At 41.8% G+C, this 18,853-nt stretch overlaps 1 protein-coding gene across 6 annotated transcripts; it reads left to right on the plus strand.

The window, feature by feature from the left end:
* Positions 1 to 32: 32 nt before the first annotated feature.
* On the plus strand, positions 33 to 18,608 carry LOC144526202 (homer protein homolog 3-like). 6 transcript variants are annotated; one of them, XM_078263493.1, is made up of 10 exons: positions 33 to 760; positions 938 to 986; positions 5,795 to 5,951; positions 7,705 to 7,878; positions 8,115 to 8,219; positions 9,614 to 9,747; positions 12,946 to 13,102; positions 16,696 to 16,803; positions 17,523 to 17,603; positions 17,721 to 18,608. In XM_078263493.1, the coding sequence occupies exons 2-10, from the start codon at positions 964 to 966 to the stop codon at positions 17,904 to 17,906; spliced, it is 1,125 nt and encodes a 374-aa protein (XP_078119619.1). In that variant the 5' UTR covers positions 33 to 760; positions 938 to 963; the 3' UTR covers positions 17,907 to 18,608. The 6 variants fall into 6 exon arrangements, with proteins under 6 accessions (XP_078119619.1, XP_078119622.1, XP_078119623.1 ...); XM_078263496.1 differs by having other exon boundaries at positions 9,635 to 9,747; XM_078263497.1 differs by having other exon boundaries at positions 7,747 to 7,878.
* The last annotated feature ends 245 nt before the right edge of the window (positions 18,609 to 18,853 follow it).

The raw sequence follows: 18,853 nt of genomic DNA on the forward strand, positions 1-18,853 counted from the left end.
CTGCCACATTTGTAAGCATGTAAGGCTCTCTTAGATCAGAACTACTTGCAGTTATAAATAAAAACACATTGTGTTACAGCTGTAGTCCAATATGGGCTGTAGTATGATTCTTAAGAAGTCTATTTAGGTCAAGACTTTTCCTTCGGGACGCCTTAAAACTGCGGCAAGCAGACCTATAAGATCCAGTTTGCAGTAGTATGCACAAATGCAGGCTCATTGGCTGCAGGCAGGTTGACACAGTTCGCTGCCTCATGCAGCTGTAGCGGGGGCTCGGAGCATGTAGAGCCGGAAGGTGCTACTCTACTGTCCGACTGTTGAGTGCGTGCCGCCCGCCTGCTGAACGAAGAGCTGGAAACTAGAGACAGGAGAGCGGAGAAATCTGGCCACCGGGACGAGGTCAGAAAGAGAAAAGGAAAGCTGCTTCATCTTTTCTGGTGGAGGATGGACACACGCCGGACCGCGGTCACTTCAGTCACCGAGGTCAGCAGCTCTGCCTCCGCCGGGTTGTGACTCTCCGGGCTCCGCGGAGGTGTTCGGTGGACGCCGCTGGCCAGGACAGCACAGGACGGTACGGACACTTTGCGGGCTGCAGCAAACTGTGTGCACCACCTTGCAGTGAAACATCCCCCCCTGGAGAATAAAGCATCTGGTAGCTCAGACTGAAAGAAAGAGCAGACTGGTACAGCGACAGCAGCGAGGAATTATTGATAGATAGGCTACAACACAAGCTCACCAAGGGTTTACTGTACACCAAAATGGGGTAAGTGCGGCTGGGTTGCCGAGCTTTAATTAGGCTCCAAATGACAATTGAGAGTAAGGAGTTTGTTATTGAATCTGTGGAACCATCTCCTTTTTTTTTCTGTTCACATTTGGACCGTGAACAAGTTGTTGGTTTAATGGATGCACTGCTTCAACTCTCTCCTCTCTTTTTTTGTAGAAAAGAAGTCTCAGTCACCTTTTAAGATGTTTCCTCACCACAGAGAAAGGTAAGAACATTTCTGAGCCCGAGTGTGTCAACATTTACCAACTTGTTATGACATTTACCAATATAACATTTGATTTCTTGTGCTTGCCAACCACTCCACATAATCCTTAAATAAGAAAGTGTTCTTGATTTAAGAACAAGGGGAAAAGCGCCTTAACTTGAAGACAGTTAAATAGTAATAATTTAAAATGATTGTACTACCGAAACACTGTTTTAGGAAACTTGCATCAAATGATTTTTCTGTGCAGTGAGTGTGGAGCAATGTTGTGGTTTCTTTTCAACCCTTGTACTAACACAGCAGGGACACTTCAGACTTGATGAATCTGTTAAATGAAGGCGACATTCTGTAATGTTCTTCCTCCATGTGCCCCCTCCAAGAGTCTTCATATTATTTGATCTATAATTCTTAGTAATGACTCTGTTTAGGATACTTTTATTGCAATTGTAACTAAGAAAGGACCAAGGAGCGATCGCATTAGTGTATGAAACTGCTTTCGTTACAATTGATTTAAAAACTTCTGTCTGATGTGAGTATTAATCTGCTCTAGGACAGCTGTGAACTGCCACAGATGTTTTTGCACTGCTGTCTTTTTAGATGGATTATTCAAAGAACATATAGGTGCTCTTCCTTCCTTCCTCCATTCCCAGAGGATTGGTGCTAAAGTAAAGTAGCAGCCTTGCATTTATTTAGAAATCTGTCTTCCTAATGTTTAACATCTGTGTATAAAAGATTTAGATCAGATGAGTGGGTGACAAGAGAAACCCAGTAAAGCAGATTGTGGATTGTGGTAGGAATTAGTGGGGTTATTTATCATGAGGTGCAGGCCCGACCCCCATCCCATCACTATCAGGCTTTGTTGTGCTTAGAGGCCCCCGTTAAGCCCTGAAGGCCACATCCATCTGCCCAGGATGAAGGTCGAGTGACTGAACATCCTTGAGAAGTGCGAGGGCCGACCAGTCAACGGAATACACTCACACTGTTTTTTTTTCTTCTTTTTTTAACACCACCAGAGTGTTGCAACAATGATTTTCACACACAGGAAGGAGCAAGTGTTGACAGATACATACACACACACACACTTGCAGCTAAATGTTCTAAAATGATTAACTCTACCATGGAAGGTTGCAGGTTTGATTTCTGGTCGGTTAGGATAAGCAGTGAAGCTCAACATGTAGCTCTGGTGCATCTCATCAGATGCCAGCAGAGCACAGACACCAAACCTTGGCAGTAATAGGATAAAAGAAGAAGAAGAAGGCATACTTTATTAATCCCCCCAAGGGAAAATTACATTTTACACTCTGCTGTTACACACAGGCCTGAAATACATACACATGCCCAGGATATACAGTATACATATATATACATTCACTAATGGAGAGATGTCAGAGTGAGGGGGGCTGTCCATGGACAGGTGCCGCCGAGCAGTTGGGGGTTTCTGTGCCTTGCTCAAGGGCAATGCCAGGAGGTGAACTGGCACCTCTCCAGCAGTCAGTCCAAACTCCCTACTTGGTACTTAGCGGGATTTGAACCTGGCGACCCTCTGGTTCCCAAGCCAAGTCCCTACGGACTGAGCTACTGCCATAACTTTGCTGTGGAAGTGTTGTCTCATTGGAAGTAATATGGGCTTCCAAAAAAAAACAAACCTGTGAGGGATGGTTCAGTGCAAAATTCAGCGATGTAGTGACAAATATAGCTACGGATGCTGTATATAGCTATGACTTGACTGTGAAGATTTGCTGTTTTTCTTGGTCTTGGTATGATAACAAACTATCTTTAGGGTTTGGATGGTTGCTCGGACAAGAAGCAATTTGCAGACGTCACCTAAAGCAGGGATGCTTTAGGAAACTTTGATCAGCATTTCTCACTATCTTCTGACATTTTATGGACCAACCAATAAATGGAGTAAATAGTCGGCAGAATAATTGATAATGAAACTTAAGTGTTAGTTCTAGCCCTAAATATATCATATTATTTATAAAATTATTATAATACAAAACGAGCAGCTTACATATAATGTCCCAGGAGAAAAAAATAACCCCTGATGATGTCATTGGGTTATTTTGAGTTGGGCTTCAAATATTTGACAGAAAACCTACTTTATAAACTGGGCTCATGGAGTTTAAAAGATGATAACAAGAAGGCTTGGTCAAATGAATTATGCTGTTGAATTGGATTATGGCAATTGTAGGATCCTGTATATTTGAAGCTTTATTCATACTAGGGAGTAAACGTCAAGGTATCTCAGCCTATGTTGCTTCAAATCTGATCATTCTTGTTTTAAACCGACCCTCAACTTTATGTGACTGCTAAGGAGCGCTCCTTTAAAATAGTTTAGGTGGCTTTACTGCTTCCTTGTTTTTTTTTCTTCAAATATGACAGTTTAATTTAGTGTATCAGTAGAAAGCCAGAGCACAAATAATCTCAATCCCAGCTCCAAACAGTACTCAGCCCAGTGTCCTGTCCCAGTCAGACCTCGGATCAGTGTATCAGTGGTTGACAAGATGGAGGATTACTGTGAGTTGAGAAGGAGAATTATAGCGCGGGTTAATATCAGTCTGACGTAGGTCAGCTGTCGAAATGCCCCTGTTCATATCAACACCTTTTCAGTGTGTCCTTGAAACGCAGTGCATGTACAAGTCCATATTATGTTTCTTTTTATGATGGTCTGCTACTACGCTGAGAAACACAGAAAGACCATTATTGGATTTGTGTGTCACTAATGGGGTCAGATAAAAATGTACAGTGACCGGCCAAAATAATAGAGTTCTATTGGGAACATCCGCTGCAACTTACAATACTGCATAGAAGAAAAGGTGTCCTGTTTTTTTTTACCATTTCATATTTTAACTTGGCACCTCTTTTAGGAAACAGTGTGAGATGCAAAAATGAATGAGTGATGAACAGTAGCGTCTTCACATGTTACTTTTATTCAGTATTATTGTCTGTACCAAAAACACATCAGCAGTGGGTTTATAATTTGTCTTCCATAGTTTAAATACATTTCAGAGAGAAGACAGTGAACACCCCGGGACTGAAATATCTCAACAACTGTTAGATGTAGTGCCATGAAATTTGGCATGGGCAATTATGGTCCTCATAGGATGTATCGCCACCAGCAGGTGAAAATGTGTTGAATACTTTGGCTTATAATAAATAATAATAATCTTTATTTATAGAGCACTTTTTTTTAAGTGCTTCACAAAACAGCAAAAAATAAAACAGACCAGCTATTAAGACATCAGGTTTTTTTTAAACAAAAGAGATTAAAAAAAACTATTTGGTGTATAAAAACCTGTACAATGTAGGTAAGAATTGGAAAAACCTTTTGTTTAAAGAAATAAAAGACTGTTCAACGGAGGTTTAAGCTCAAATAAAATCAGGAAAGGCTCCTCGATAGAAGTACGTTTTAAGAAGGGACTTAAAGGTGCACTATGAGTTCCTGCATGACGTCACTTCTGTTGACGCTCCAAGTAAATGCCAAACAAAACAGAGCAAGCTCGCCCCTCCCCCCATGTTTCCGTAACTGTCATGACTAACTGACTAACTGTCACTAAACCCCACCCCCTCCCCCAACCATCTTGTCGGTGATTGGCTGGAACGTGGTTTGTTGTATTTTGGTGCACAGCCTGTGCCCCTAGTGTTGGTTTGACGTTTACGATCCCCGTGTAGTCTCCCGAGACCGGGCTTTTTCACAGTGTATTCAGGGGGCAGGCAGCTAGCGGATCAAGGAGAGAGGCCTACGATTTGAGACAAAATGAAATCACGCTGAAACCATGCAGGAACTCATAGTGCACCTTTTTAAAGGAGACTCTTGACTCAGCTGAGCCGATATCCTCCGGCAGATCGTTCCAGAGCCTCGGGGTCCTGACTGCAAACGCTGGGCCCCCTTTAGGTTTCCGCCGGGCCTCTGGAACAGACAAAAGACCTCTGCCTGAGGATCTCAAAGTACGTACCGGCGTGTACGGTACCAGGAGGTCAGAGGCCAGAGTTATGACCTAATACCTGCCAAACTAATCCTATCAGCCTCAGCTATAATGTGTGTTAAGTTCTAATTAGCAAATGTTAAATGTATGCTGCTTTTAATTTATATCAGAGTGTGGTTAAACACAGTGCTGTAAATGTCCAGCTGAAGAGGAACAAGGGAGTTAAAAAGAGAGAAAGACCTTTAGCAGTCTTGCTTATTCATACCACATGACTGTGGCTAGACTTCCTCCCAACACTAGGGACTTTGTTGCTTTGACATATTTACCTCGTATCCAGGATACATCTCTGCAAATACTGGCAGGAGCAGAGCAGAAGGTGGAGGGTGAACGACTCGGGAGAGGGTTCAGAGCGTTTTAGTCAACATCATTTGCCAGCTAAGTGACAGCCCTGTATGGTGAATGACGCAGGGAAAAGTGTGGGAGAAAGCCAAAGGATGGTTTCTGGCATCTGTCCCTGGATGGCATAGAGAGAGATGGAAACCTACTATTTTTAAAATAATGAAACTTCTCTTTTTATACAAAGAAGAGACACAATTTTGAACAGAGTTGTATGATAATGGGTTTTAAACAAGGACGATTTAAATGTTTTGATGCCCAAATCACGAGCAAACACATTGTAGTCCATGCAAAGAGTTTTTTTTGTCTTGTCTTTAGGATTTTAGAATGTCCAGAACTCCCTGCTCTTCACTCAAAGTTAACTACATTATATTCAGTTGCTTCTAAACCGTTGCTAATAAACCTGAAGTGTGTGAAAGGGTTTGCTTTTTGACATTTCCTTTTATACAGAAACAATTTTCTCACCATCCCCTTTGCTTCTTCCTCCAGGGAGCAGCCGATCTTCTGCTCCCGGGCCCATGTTTTCCAGATCGACCCCACCACCAAGAGGAACTGGATCCCGGCCAGCAAACATGCCGTCACCGTGTCCTTCTTCTATGATGCCAACCGCAACGTCTACCGTATCATCAGCGTGGGTGGGACCAAGGTAAGGGGGAGACAAATGGTTATAATGGTGATAATGTGGACGGTAGAGAGAGAGACTTGTAAATTCAACATAGAAACCTAGAAACATAAAAAAAAATATATAATGTATAAAAAAACGCAACATATAGTTCCAGCAGATTTGATATCTAGAGCTCTCTAATGTGAACCGTGTATCATTTATGATTCAAACACCCAATTTCTGAGGGATTTTCTCAAAGTATTTATTCTGTTTATTGCAGTGAAGATGATGGCCTTGGCAACAAAGAGGCTATTGAGTAACTTGGAACAAAGATCGCGGGCCAAACAAAACACCCTCACAATAATTTTCCTTTCCACCCGCCGTCGTCCTACCAGAAGATCAGTGAGGTTAAAAAAATATATATAGTAAATAAAAAACACAGTGGGTGTCAGCAAATCAGCAGCCAGAGCGTCTTTCTTGCATCCTGTGGATTTAGATTATGAGGAAGAGTCCACATCAGTCGCTGGGATGAAGGGGGGGGAGAGGGAGGGTCAATCTGATCTCTTCTTATCACCTCTGGTCTGACCCACATTTCTGCCTCCCAGAAGGCTGTGCGGGGTGGCAGTTGGTCGGTCAGCAGCCCAATCCTGCCAGGACTGGTGTCTGGCTCCACAGTAATCTTCACTGCTGTCGCCACCTTCCAACATGTTATGTCAAACATGTCAGCGCAAAAATGGAGACTGTAGAGTTCATGTAATCATTTGTTGGAGAGAGAGAAAGGTAGAAAAGTGTCGTCCTAAGCTGCCACTGCCCTGCAACTCTGGGATTTTAAATCAGGTCCTGTATTGTAAGGCTGGAGATGACGTAAAAATAGGTCCGCTCTAATCATTTTTTCCTCATGTGCTCAGTGGGAGCGAGGTGGCTTCGAGACTGAGGTGATGAACCTGGTGGATGTGCTGCGTTTGTGTATCTTTGCTGCCGTTCTTCTCTTTGTCAGGAATGTGAATGTGTTAAATTGGCCTCTGCTCAGAATTGACTTCCTGAACAATAAGAGCTTGTGACATGGCAGAGTGACATGGCATCAGTCTTTGATCGTGTTCAGAAGAACAAACATGTCTCGAGGGAGGAAGCACTTGAAAATAGCTAATTGACAGGAATCCCAGAGGAAAGTCAGTGCTTCAGAAATGTTACAGTAAGCACAGATGTTTCCCTGTGTTTTTCACTTTTCCAGCAAAGATGTCAAGGTTTATGTGTTCAAATAATGACACAAAATTATAGTAGACAAATGAACAATTCAACTTAAAGGATAAATCCACCGTGTGAGAGTTACAAAATAATTAGTTTGAAAACTATATTTAAATGTTGCTGTATTTACAATAAAGCAACATTTAAGGCAATTCCATCAATGAATCATTTGTCTGATGCCTCTGTGGCTTCAACATTGAGTTTTTCTTTTTCCGAATCTCTCTTTTGTGAGTTCCCCAAATTTTTGGGTTAGGGGTTAATTAATTTCAATAATAAACCGCTAGAGTACCCCTTGAATCTATATTTGCTTTTGCACCTTTATTGTTTTTCAGCACAAGAATAGGAAAATATCATAACAAAAAATGGACATTTGTACAGAAGTGCTATACGGTGCTATAGGGTCTGGAATGACAAAAAGCAAAATATAGACAAGGCCTAGAGTTATGAAACATTATTTAAATGTCATTTTAAGTGCTTTGTTTCGTCTGGATTCTTAGATCTGCTGCTGGCCTACATCTCCCTGAAACTTCTGTGTTGTTCACTGCTGTAGACCCACCTGAATGGACGATCTTTGTTGTCTCTGCATCTGCAGGCAATCATCAACTGCACCGTAACACCCAGCATGACGTTTACCAAGACGTCCCAGAAGTTCGGTCAGTGGGCGGACAGCAGGGCCAACACTGTGTACGGGCTTGGTTTTGCTACAGAGCAACAGCTGCACCAGGTAAACTAACCCAAAGCCTATGGAGCTCAAAGCACTGATAAATACTTCAGGCAATCTTCTTTGTTTATCAAAACTTCCCAATCATTGCACATTTGCGGAGGCTAATGAGTGCTGCATTATGAATGTGTCATTACCTGAACCTGTTTACTATGGGGTGCCATTTTTGCCAAAATTAAGTCGAGATGCTTACTGTCTATATGTCAATGTCTATGTCTACTTGTCCCCCTTTTGAAAAGTTCTCCGAGAAGTTTAAGGAGGTGAAAGATGCAGCTCGTCTGGCACGAGAGAAGTCGCAGGACAAAGAACTGGCCAACACGGCGCTAAGCATCGCTGCTCCTCAGGTGAGGAAAAACAACGTGAACATGAAAGTATAGCAAGCCTCTGCAAGTAGATGAGGCAGAAAGTGTAGACGTGAGAACGTTGTCATGATCCACCCTCAGCGATGCATTTTTTTTTGTCATTTTTTTAGGATTGAGGAGAGACACAGTGAGCACTGGTCAAAGTTAGATGAATGCACCTCTGTTACTTTGCAGCAGTTCAGCTATTAGACAGGGCCACTGTTACTAATTCAAAGGCGGGATGGAGGGAGTGAGAAAAGAAAGGTAGAAGAAAGATGAGCTGGGTCACTTGTCTCGGAGGGAGGAGAAAGTGAGGAAAACTAGGACAATGGTAAAATGATCCCGTGGCGCTCAGCGGTGCAACACATCCAGGGGCGTAGCACAAAATCCTGGGCCCTGTAGAAAGGCAGTTTCTATGGGCCCCTCCCCGTATCCACAGCTATTCATTCTAGCATCTTTTTGGACCCTCCTCACATGAGGGCCCTGGTTACTCAGTCCCCTTTTTCCCCCCAGTCCGACACCCCTGAACACATCCACTGCTACTGAGAAACCTCTGACTCACACACCGTAATGATGGAAATGTAGTCGGCTCAGTGCTCTTTTGATCAATAGAGAATAATTGCCCATCAGTAACATCTGCTTGGCCATGAGGCACATGCCCATTTCCTTTTATAATTCTACGGTAGAACCGATTCCAAGTGATGTCTCTCGCTCCACGTCTTTATCGATTTAATGAACACATTGGAGAAGCTCCAGACAAATGCCAACTGCGTCAATTAATTGTGCTTGATTCTTGCTAAGTAGCGCTGAGCTTCTTAACTGCTTGTGGTTGTGATAATTTTTTGGAAAGGTCATTATGTACGGTGAGTTTTGTGATGACATGTTTCTTTGTCTGTTTTTGTTTTTTCTCCACCTGATGGATTTCCTCTGTAGTTCTCACAGGTGAGTCTACCGTTGTTGTTTAATCTTCCTACTCGTGGAAAAAAAGTATTTGTTGACACCACACAAAGCAGAAACTGACGACAAAAAAAACAAACATGTGCGCCAATATGCTCTGAAAATCTTTCTTTTCCTTTCTGTCTGTCTCTGAGAGAGAATTTATACCTGCTTTGATGCTGTGATAGCTCTTATTTTATCAGACCGAAACAGACACCATAACTATCTCAGTAATACAGCTCACATTACCATAAGTCCATCAGGAGACAAAAAAATTGTTCTGCTGTATAGCTTTACTTTATTTGTGTGTGTTTTTAATTTAAACATTGAGCAATCTTTATTGGATTTATGTGAATGAGATTTTTAAGATGTCAACGCAGTGTTGGTGAAAGAAGCCACCCCTCTCTGTATAATCCGTTGGGTTATTATCAGTAGAATCCATTTACTGATGTGTTTCTCAGGACCTCTCGGATGAACTCCAGTCTCCACCGGTGATGTGTGTGAACGGACCCGAGGACAAGCTGTTCCGCAGCCAGAGCGCGGACATCACGCTGTCTTCTGAAAAGGAGCGCATTAAAAAGATGCTCTCTGAAGGGTAATTGAGTTATGTGCCCGCACATCACACCACCACCGATCTGTTCAAACACATAAGTACTGCGATAAGAAACCCTTTGTGTAATGCTAATGTTTTGTATAGGTGTTTCAATTTGGTGATTATGACTTCTATAAAAATCTTGCATTGTGATTTAAAAGAAAATTAAAAGAAAACTTCAAGGCAAGATTATCTCTCACTTTATCCAGTGCTCACAAACGTGTATGGAACTAAGCTTGTATTTAGATTTTTGTAGCCATGGAAACATATTTTGGCAAACAAAAAGAAAAATCTTAGCACAAGGCTCACTAAAACCACTCACTAAAATGTTTCCAGAGCCTTCAGCCACATCTTACGGCCTTCATCAGTGGATGGAGTTGTCATGGGGATGGTTCAGTTACAACGTGGAATAGACCCAGGGTACAAAACTCCTGCGTCCCGTACATACAATCTAACGTCGCTGAGCAAACGGGGACAGGGAACAACGTGATATACTCTCATCTCATTAATCTAAAATGCATGTTTGATGCTTTCATATGTCAACACTTAGGTTGGAGACCTAATTTATCTGTCGGGCCACAGACTAAAGATTATGACACCACTCAAACTAGTAGTCTGTCATACCGGCGGTGACATGTTGCTGTTCCTAACATTAGATCTAGTTTATCAAAGACGCTAGCAAAGCAACACAGGACAGAAAATAAGCACAGCAGAAACGGCAGATAGGTCAGACCCCCATGTGTCGAACTATATAACTTTAAATGTTACAGTTACGGCTAAAAACAAATGACAACAGAAATGAACAAGTGTGCTGCTTTCACATATCTACGCAATTCAAATCAATCATTAAAAGAATAGTTAGACATTTTGGGGAAATGCGCTTATTCCCTTCCTTGCTGACGATACGATAATGATACCACTCTCATGTCTTTACGGTAAATATAAAGCTACAGTCAAGTAAAGGTTAGCGAAGCTTAGCATAAAGACAGAAAGAAACAGGGGGGCAGCTAACTGTTAGCCTAGCTCTGTTCAAAGGTAACAAAAAACGCCTGTCAGCACCTCTAGAGCTCACTTATTAACATCAACGTCTTGTTTGTTTAATCACACAAAAAATTAAGTATAAAAATGACAATTTGTAGTTTTACAGAGCTGCTGATTTTGTCACCTTTGGACAAAGCTTTTATGCTAATGTTCATGTTCAGCTTTATATTAAAGGCAGGGTTGGTAACTATTTCCAATATACACTTTTTTAAAATATTGTGTGAAATGGACAGCAATAAATAACTTCTGGGCTCTTAAAAAGGAGCCAAAAAGATCCGTCATCTGTAGCTGCTGTAATGCTGTAACAACGCCCACCAATCACTGCCTCGCGGTCCGCTTGGAAAGAAGCAATGAAATGCCTCCTTGCCCCGCTGCGCGTACTCTACCCCTCCCGTGTACGAGCCTGAGTAGTAGAACAGTAGTCATGTTTGTTTTAAACATTCAGTATGATATCTGTTTGCTTGCCAGTGAGTGAGACGTGAAGCCCCGAGGAGATGCTACTTTCAAATCTTGCTAGCTTTTTAACATTACCAACCCTGCCTTTAAAAGGAAGAACATGAGAGCGGTATTGATCTTCTCATCTAGTTCTTGGCATGGAAGTCTATTTCCCAAAACGTCAACCAATGCCTTCTAAAGACAGGCAATACATTCACATCAGAGGTCATACTGCCACGTCTCCACTATAATGGGAATAAAGTATTTTATTCCAGTTATTAAGAAAACTGTAAATCATAATGTTGAGACAGAATATGATTTCTAATCAAGTTAGTCAGAATAATGAGGACTTCTTGAGACATTTACAGCATTTATTATAGTCATCTTAACGGATTAATCATCCTTGTGATGGTGCTGGCATTTAGTTCGGACAATATATTATTTTGTAATTCCAACATCTGCTAAATGACATGAGGTTGCTACAGATTTCATTTGATCGATACTATTGATCGTGCTTGAGCAGGGAATCGATTACATTTAACATCCACTTTCCCATCAGAGTTCACTGAGTATTAACATGGTTTTCAGTTTCGTGGGTTAATTACAGTTTGACGTCATTCACTGTTGCTAAGCTTTCTCGGAAGTGAAGAGGCCATTCTTTAGTTATTGACTCATAGATGCATGCATCAAACCATCATTCAGTCGGTTTGAGCCACCCACAATGCTTTTATGTCTCACAGTCCAATTATTAGGACAGAAAGCTGCTCCTTAATGGTTACCATGGGAAACTGTTGCCATGGGGCAGCCTCAAGCTTTCTGGATGTAGAGGGACAGAACAAAGGCGAAGGATGAAGAGAGAATCTGACTGATCTCAACAACAATAACATTCAATCATTTCAAATGTCTACTAAACAATCAAATAGCTAATTTGTGAGTGTATGCAATGAACGTATCATATATTGGGACTAAATCCACTGTGAATGCAGTCCCAAAAAGGATTCAGATTTAAGCTACACAGATGATGACGCTTTGTACTCACAACATTTTTATCAGGTCAAGGTCAGTGCGATCATTGCAATGGAAATAAATGTAAAAAAAAAAACTACACAAAAGAAGACTCCATGATGCCAAATTTACTTGGCAACCATCTTGTTCAATGACTTTTTGATGATCCAACTTATTAGGGACATGTCAGCACTCTAATTTCCTTTTAAAAAAAAAAGTCTTTTTCCAGTGTCTCCTTCAGCCTTTTGATGAAGATGACTTTTTTAGATAGTCAGCCCTCCAGGATGAGAGGATTACTGTGGGTCTTGTTGTGTGCACTCTGGGCATTTCAATGAGTGAATCTTTGCTTTGTTATAAGACCTGTGAAATGACCTTCAGTCTGGCCAGTAGGTGTGCTGCTGCAGGCTGCAGTCCTTGGTATAGCCTTTTATATGCCCTTATAGTGGCTTGCTGCTTGTGTTAACCAGGCCAACAGTTTTTCATCATGTTCCAAACTCCTGGCAGCAGTAAAAAATGTTGTTACTACATAGCCAGCTGTAGTATTCAGTAAACATTTGTCTCAGTATTGCAGTGTTTTACACAGGACTCTGTTTTCAGCGGTTGGCTTATAATATGTATAATAATGATGTGCCATATAAGCCATATTTTCATAAGGTTTATATATACAGTATTAAATGTATCACGTAATATGTTTTACAGTTTTTGGTTTGTGTTTTTCAGGTCTATCTGTGAGATGAACCTGGAAGCCGAGTTCTTCTCTCTGCAGGACAGCAACACCAAACTGGTGGCAGCTTTGCATGAGGCTAATGCTAATGTGGAGCAGTGGAAGAAACAGCTGACAGCATATCAGGAGGAGACGGACAGACTCAGAGAGCAGGTGAGCCTCTACCGCATTCAGTCTGACACTCGGGGACAGAGGGCACTCTGAAGATGCTCTGTTTAAGTGCGCTTACCTTAAAGGTGCTGTAGGTAGGATTGTGAAGATCCAGGACTTAGCAAAAAAATTTGAACATCGACAACTTCTCAGTCCCTCCCCCCCTTTCTGCTAAATCCCAAACGGTCTCCTAAGCCCCTCCCCCCACAAGGGAGAATGAATGTTGTGCATGAGCAGTGATTGACACGCAGTTAGACACCCCCCCCCCTCCCCTGGCCCTGATTGGAGCATCTGAACAGGGAGCGGTGGATTTTTGCAAATCGCACTACAGGCTGTAGGTGGTGCCAGAGGAGCCGGATTATTTTTTATTTACCTGCTTCATGTAGTTCTACTGGAACATAGGGTCAGTTTCAGCAAATATATGACAGAAAGTTAGTTTTATAAGTCTTACCTACTGCACCTTTAAACACAGCACAACACATTTTAATGTTCAGAAGCCTTCATTAGTAGGTTCAGAAGTACAATATATAACATTCCTATATTGGCTCAAACTCTCTCAAGGTTGTACTACCGGAGTGTGGACATGAAGAGTGTTGCTGCCTTCACATCATCCTCATGCAGGTCAAACTCTTTTTCACTTAGGGCCACACTGGAAAATGAGAATCACACCAAGGGCCAGACATGAATCGTTCATTGACATGCTTTTATTTAATTGAAAAATGTACATGTCTTTGACTGTATTCTTGCATGTCTCATATATAGCTTTCTCACTTACAGTTTGGTTGACATAAAGCCCTAAAAAAGTCAGCAAAACCGTTCCTAAGCCATCATAGAGTTTAGCAAATCAAGTGAAACAATGATTACATTTTTAAAAGTATGCTACCATACTGCCGACTCACAACAACCTGTTTTACAGCCAGAATATGCAAAGTTTCAAAGTCGGCAAATCTGTCAAATTCTGCTTTGACTAACTACAGTTTGAAAGCGGGCCAAAATGTATTGTGAACCTAAATTGATATGCGGGCCGGATCAAAATTTGCGATTACCGTGATATTTTCGGAGGCGACTATAGTACTGTGAAAATTTGCAACCTTAAACGAATTAGAAGACCCGGATCCTTCGAGTACTTCTAGATACCAAAGACATGCAGCTCATGTGAACTGCAAACAATAAATAATAAACCCTGCCTCCTACCCAGTGCATGCTGGCCAGGATAAGCGGTTTATATGAATGAATGGATGGATGGATTAACTGTTACATGAAAAGGGAAAGTTGACCTCAAACTCTACAGCTCTATATTAATGCATTGTGAATTGTCATGAGACCTCTTTACAGTGTTCCTGGTGCCTGAGGTGAGTGTTGAAACAGATCTGTTTAAAGACAAAACACTACTGGATAAAGTTAAATCAGGCCAGAAAAAACAAAAAAACCCTTCATGCATTATTGAGTCATACACTGAAAAGTAGTTGTTCTCTCTTGTGGCTTCATGTGCAGCCAAGTCGTTCTGTAGTAACCTGCAGGCCAGAGGATGATGGCCATGTCACACCTAATTATCAATGCTGCAGCAGACACTCAGACTAGTGCTGAAGTAAAAAGCCTCGCTCAAACAAGAGCAAGGTGAGGCTGCCGGGATCGGTTGCTTTCAGTAATGGCCAAGTCGCACGTCTTTCTCTGCTGAGAGAGCCCATGCTGGTTTTGATTGGCTCGTCACTTCATTGCCTTGGTTTGAAAGCGCTTGTTCAGAGAAAAAAGAAGAAAAAAAGGACAAGTTAGTCAGGCTGGTAACACACTTCATCTTTGACGTGACATGTGCTGCAGGCATTTTCCCTCCAAAACTATAATCAACTTTTTCCCTGCTGGTTGAACCGGTTCACCACACACACACAGCAGTTGTCACATTTTCACCACAAGGGAGTTTGGTCTAAATACCCCGAGCCTCAGGAGGGCTTTACACGTGAAAAGTGGTGGAAGAAGTATTCAGATCCTTTACTTCTTACTAAGTAAAAGTACCAAAACCACACTGTACAAATACTCTGTTACAAGTAAAGGTCCTGCATTGAAAATGATATCTAAGTAAAGGTATGTAAGTATAATCCAGCAGTGTAGTCTATGTGATACCCATGTATACGCAGTATACCCACTAAGAAAGCTCCAGGATTTCCATATTCCCACTTAAAAATGCCCAATGACACGCAACAACGTACTTTCCATTATATTTTTGATATATTTAGAATTGTCATCTGTGTTTTTTTTTTTATCTTTGCATTATCAAAATAAAGGTATTTCCACAATAAATTGGTTCATAAAAAATCTGAATGCAGGAAATGAAGTCTCAAAATTTCCAAGTACATCTTGAACATATTGAATGTTGAAGTACAGTACTTGAGTTAATGTACTTAGCTACATTCCACCACTGCACTTGAATTACCTCTCTGGTTCCAGTGGATGCAGATGCCTCTGCCCCCCCCCTTTCCTCACTCATCAATAAAGGGCTTTTCACATTTGCTGGTAGCTGAATCCTCTGGGAGCGACTTCGCCTCAGGCTGACAATTACAAACCTTTCTGATTCAATGCGTTAATACCTTGATCCCTTTCCATTATAGCTCAGCTTTACAGTATCGATCACTACTCTTTTAATTCTCCACCACTCGTCCGGTATTTCAACAAGAAACCGTTTGCGTCATCAAATGAATTCAGACAAGTGTGAACCCTGTCTGTGTCAGTCTCCTTCGGACCGAGCTCGTTCCCTCTATCTGAGGAAGGGGGACCAGGTGGCTGAAAATGGTTCACGTCTCTGGGGTGGTGTGCGAGGGAGAGGGGTTTGTAGGACAGCAATATCCTACTTTCAATGCCCCAGTTAGGAGAAAATGAAAAATCACCAGAGGGAGCTGGCATCCACTCGGTTCTCTTTTTCTTTTTTTTCTTTCTACCGCTCCTCCTCGTCTCAACCATACATGGTTTATAATAATCCAGTTTGTCTCTGTCAGACGCGGGGGCATTTTAGAGGTTGCCCTTCTGTTTAGTTTTTTTTTTTTTTATCTGATTCACCCCAGATGACAAAGCAGAGAGGATTTCACTCCAGCTCACCTGATAATGGTGACACGACTCGCACATTGGCCTGTTGATGAATCCTAGTTGAAGTTGTAGCACGTTAGAACTTGTAGATACAGTTGTTAAAAATAACTGAAAGCATGTGAGGCTGAGAACTCTCACCAATAACCTGAAGCCTCTGAAGCAGAGCTCTTCAACAGGGAGTCCGGGACCCCCTGGGGGGTCCTCAGAGTCACTGCAGGGGGGAGGCCAGCATGTTATTGTTTCGCACTACAGGCTGTAGGTGGTGCCAGAGGAGCCAGATTCTTTTTATTTTATTTTTACCTGCTTCATGTAGTTCTACTGGAACATAGGGTCAGTTTCAGCAAATATGAAAGTTAGTTTTATAAGTCTTACCTACTGGCTAGTCTACCGTTTAAGAAAAGTGAGAAAAAGTGAGTATCGAAAGTTTTTGCAAAATTCAATCCGATTGGATGAGCTAATAGTAAGAGGTAAACTGAAGCCATGTCCCACATGCTGACCATGACTTTGTTGTGTGTTGTAAGGTGGCTGAGTTAGAAGCCCACGGAGGCCACGGCCCCAGTGAGCGGCTGAAGGATGAGCTGACCCAGTCCCTGGAGGAGCTGGAGGCCCTGCTCAAGGCCAAAGATGAGGTTGGTGCTTATTCAGGGCTTTTCCTTCATAGAGGAGTCTTTTAGCCAGCACCAAAAGGAAAATCAGTGCCACAAGGAAAAGAATTGAGAAAAAATTAGCAATTCAAATCCTCTCCGACTGTGTTTAATAGCAATTTACCAAACAACCTTCGAAAAGCAGAGCATAAACTTGAATAGTGGCGCTTATATCCGTTTTACCGTCCAGATTCCGGCTGTGTTGAACTCTCCAGGGGATTGTAACGGTGGGATTTAAATATTTTTGATATATTTTTGAAGCAGTTTTGTTGATTGGTGTTTCACTTACTCAAGCACAGTCAACATTTTTGTAGCCTATATCAAATTGTCAGAAATAACAGGCAAGTGCATATATATTTCTGTCAAATAAGTAACATAGACTCGCCATTGTTGAATACCTGATTGTGATTGGTCAATTACGGCATTCTACGGTCTGATATTTCTAAATAATAGCCTGCTGCTATGGACGCAGTTCTGATCAAAGACTCTGGAGGCCCATTTTTAAATCAAAACATTATTCTTAGGTCAATATTAGTCAAATTATTGATTTCTGGGGCGCCCTGGTAGCTCTCCTGATTGAGCGTGCACCCCTAATGGGCAAAGGCTCAGTCCTTACTGCAGCGGCCCAGGGTTAATGTTCATCACAGGAGTTGATGAAAGATTCAGCTACTCAAAATCAGGCGTGCATTTTAAATCTTTTCCAGGAAATCCACATTTTGCAAAGCAAGAAAGTAGAGTACCACGAGATGGAACACGACAGGGATGAGGCCATTCACAGATTACGGGTAGGAGTGAGATGATTACGACAACGTGGTCTGCTTTCATAAATTGTGCACACATTTGTTGAGCACTAGTGAAATAACCAGTAGCGGAATTGACAGCAGCCTCCTCTTTTTCTGTAGGAGACAGAGATGCGTAATGCAGAGTTGGAGCGTCGCATCCAGAACACCGAGCAGAACCTGAATAACTCTCTGGAGGATCGGGATCGCATGGACTCTGAAGTCCAGAGGGCCATCGAAATTCTGGACATCAAGATCTTTGACCTTAATGATCTTCGCCAGAGCCTGGTTAAACTCATCGACAAATAATCCAACCCAAGAAAGAGAGATGGAACAGTTGACGGTGGGGGTGGGGGGGTAAAAAGATGGAGCTGGACCGGTCCTCTTCAAGCACAAGAAGCATCTTCTCGGCTGCAGGGAGGGTGCTCCATGTCTGTGTTGCAGCAGTGGCTGTGCTGTACTCTGCAACACACTGCAGGTGTTGGCCTAAAGCAACAGCACATACATTGTTTTGCTTGTCCAGTCTAATGTAACGCTTCATGTTGCTTTCAAGGGGTAACACTTAATGCAATAAAAACCAACTTTAAGGTAAGTATTTAACACGGCTAGACATTTCATATTGAGAATTGGTGCTTGTAGTTTTTCACAAGTATGACTTTTTGTACACCAAATGGCGATGCAGTGACAATATGAATGATAAGAGGCCTTTGTTTTTCTCCTTTTCAACTGACAGGTTGATATTTAAACATCTTTACAATGAAATGAGACCATGAAGTGAATGCAAATAAAAAAAAGAGCACAAGACAAGATGACTTCTAAGAGATTTGCCTATTAAACAGCCTGCATACAATATAATTGTTACTGAATTAGCAGATAACAAAGTTCCATTTGTGCAGAGATAAACGTGTGTATGGTCTCGTTAGTTCCCCATGCATAAAGTAGCAGAGTGGTTCCAGTTGTTTATTTTTTTCCCCATAGGAATAAGCAATGAAACAGATTAAAGGTCAGTAAGTGCGCTAATAGTGTTTTATATTTAGGTAAGGCATGGTTACACAGCTTCCCCTTGAACATTAGATCTGAATATTGACACCAAAGATCGAATGTTAAGAGCAGAGTTGTCGATAAGGTCTTTCAGCAACGTGGCCGTTATCACATCTTCATTATAGCTCGTAAGAAACCTTTAAACCTAAGATATGTGACAGTAACTTGTAAGTAGATATGACACAATAAGTAATTACATTTAGGGTAAATAAGTA

Source organism: Sander vitreus, chromosome 12 (genome assembly GCF_031162955.1).
Source record: "Sander vitreus isolate 19-12246 chromosome 12, sanVit1, whole genome shotgun sequence".
Classification (NCBI taxonomy): Eukaryota; Metazoa; Chordata; class Actinopteri; order Perciformes; family Percidae; genus Sander; species Sander vitreus.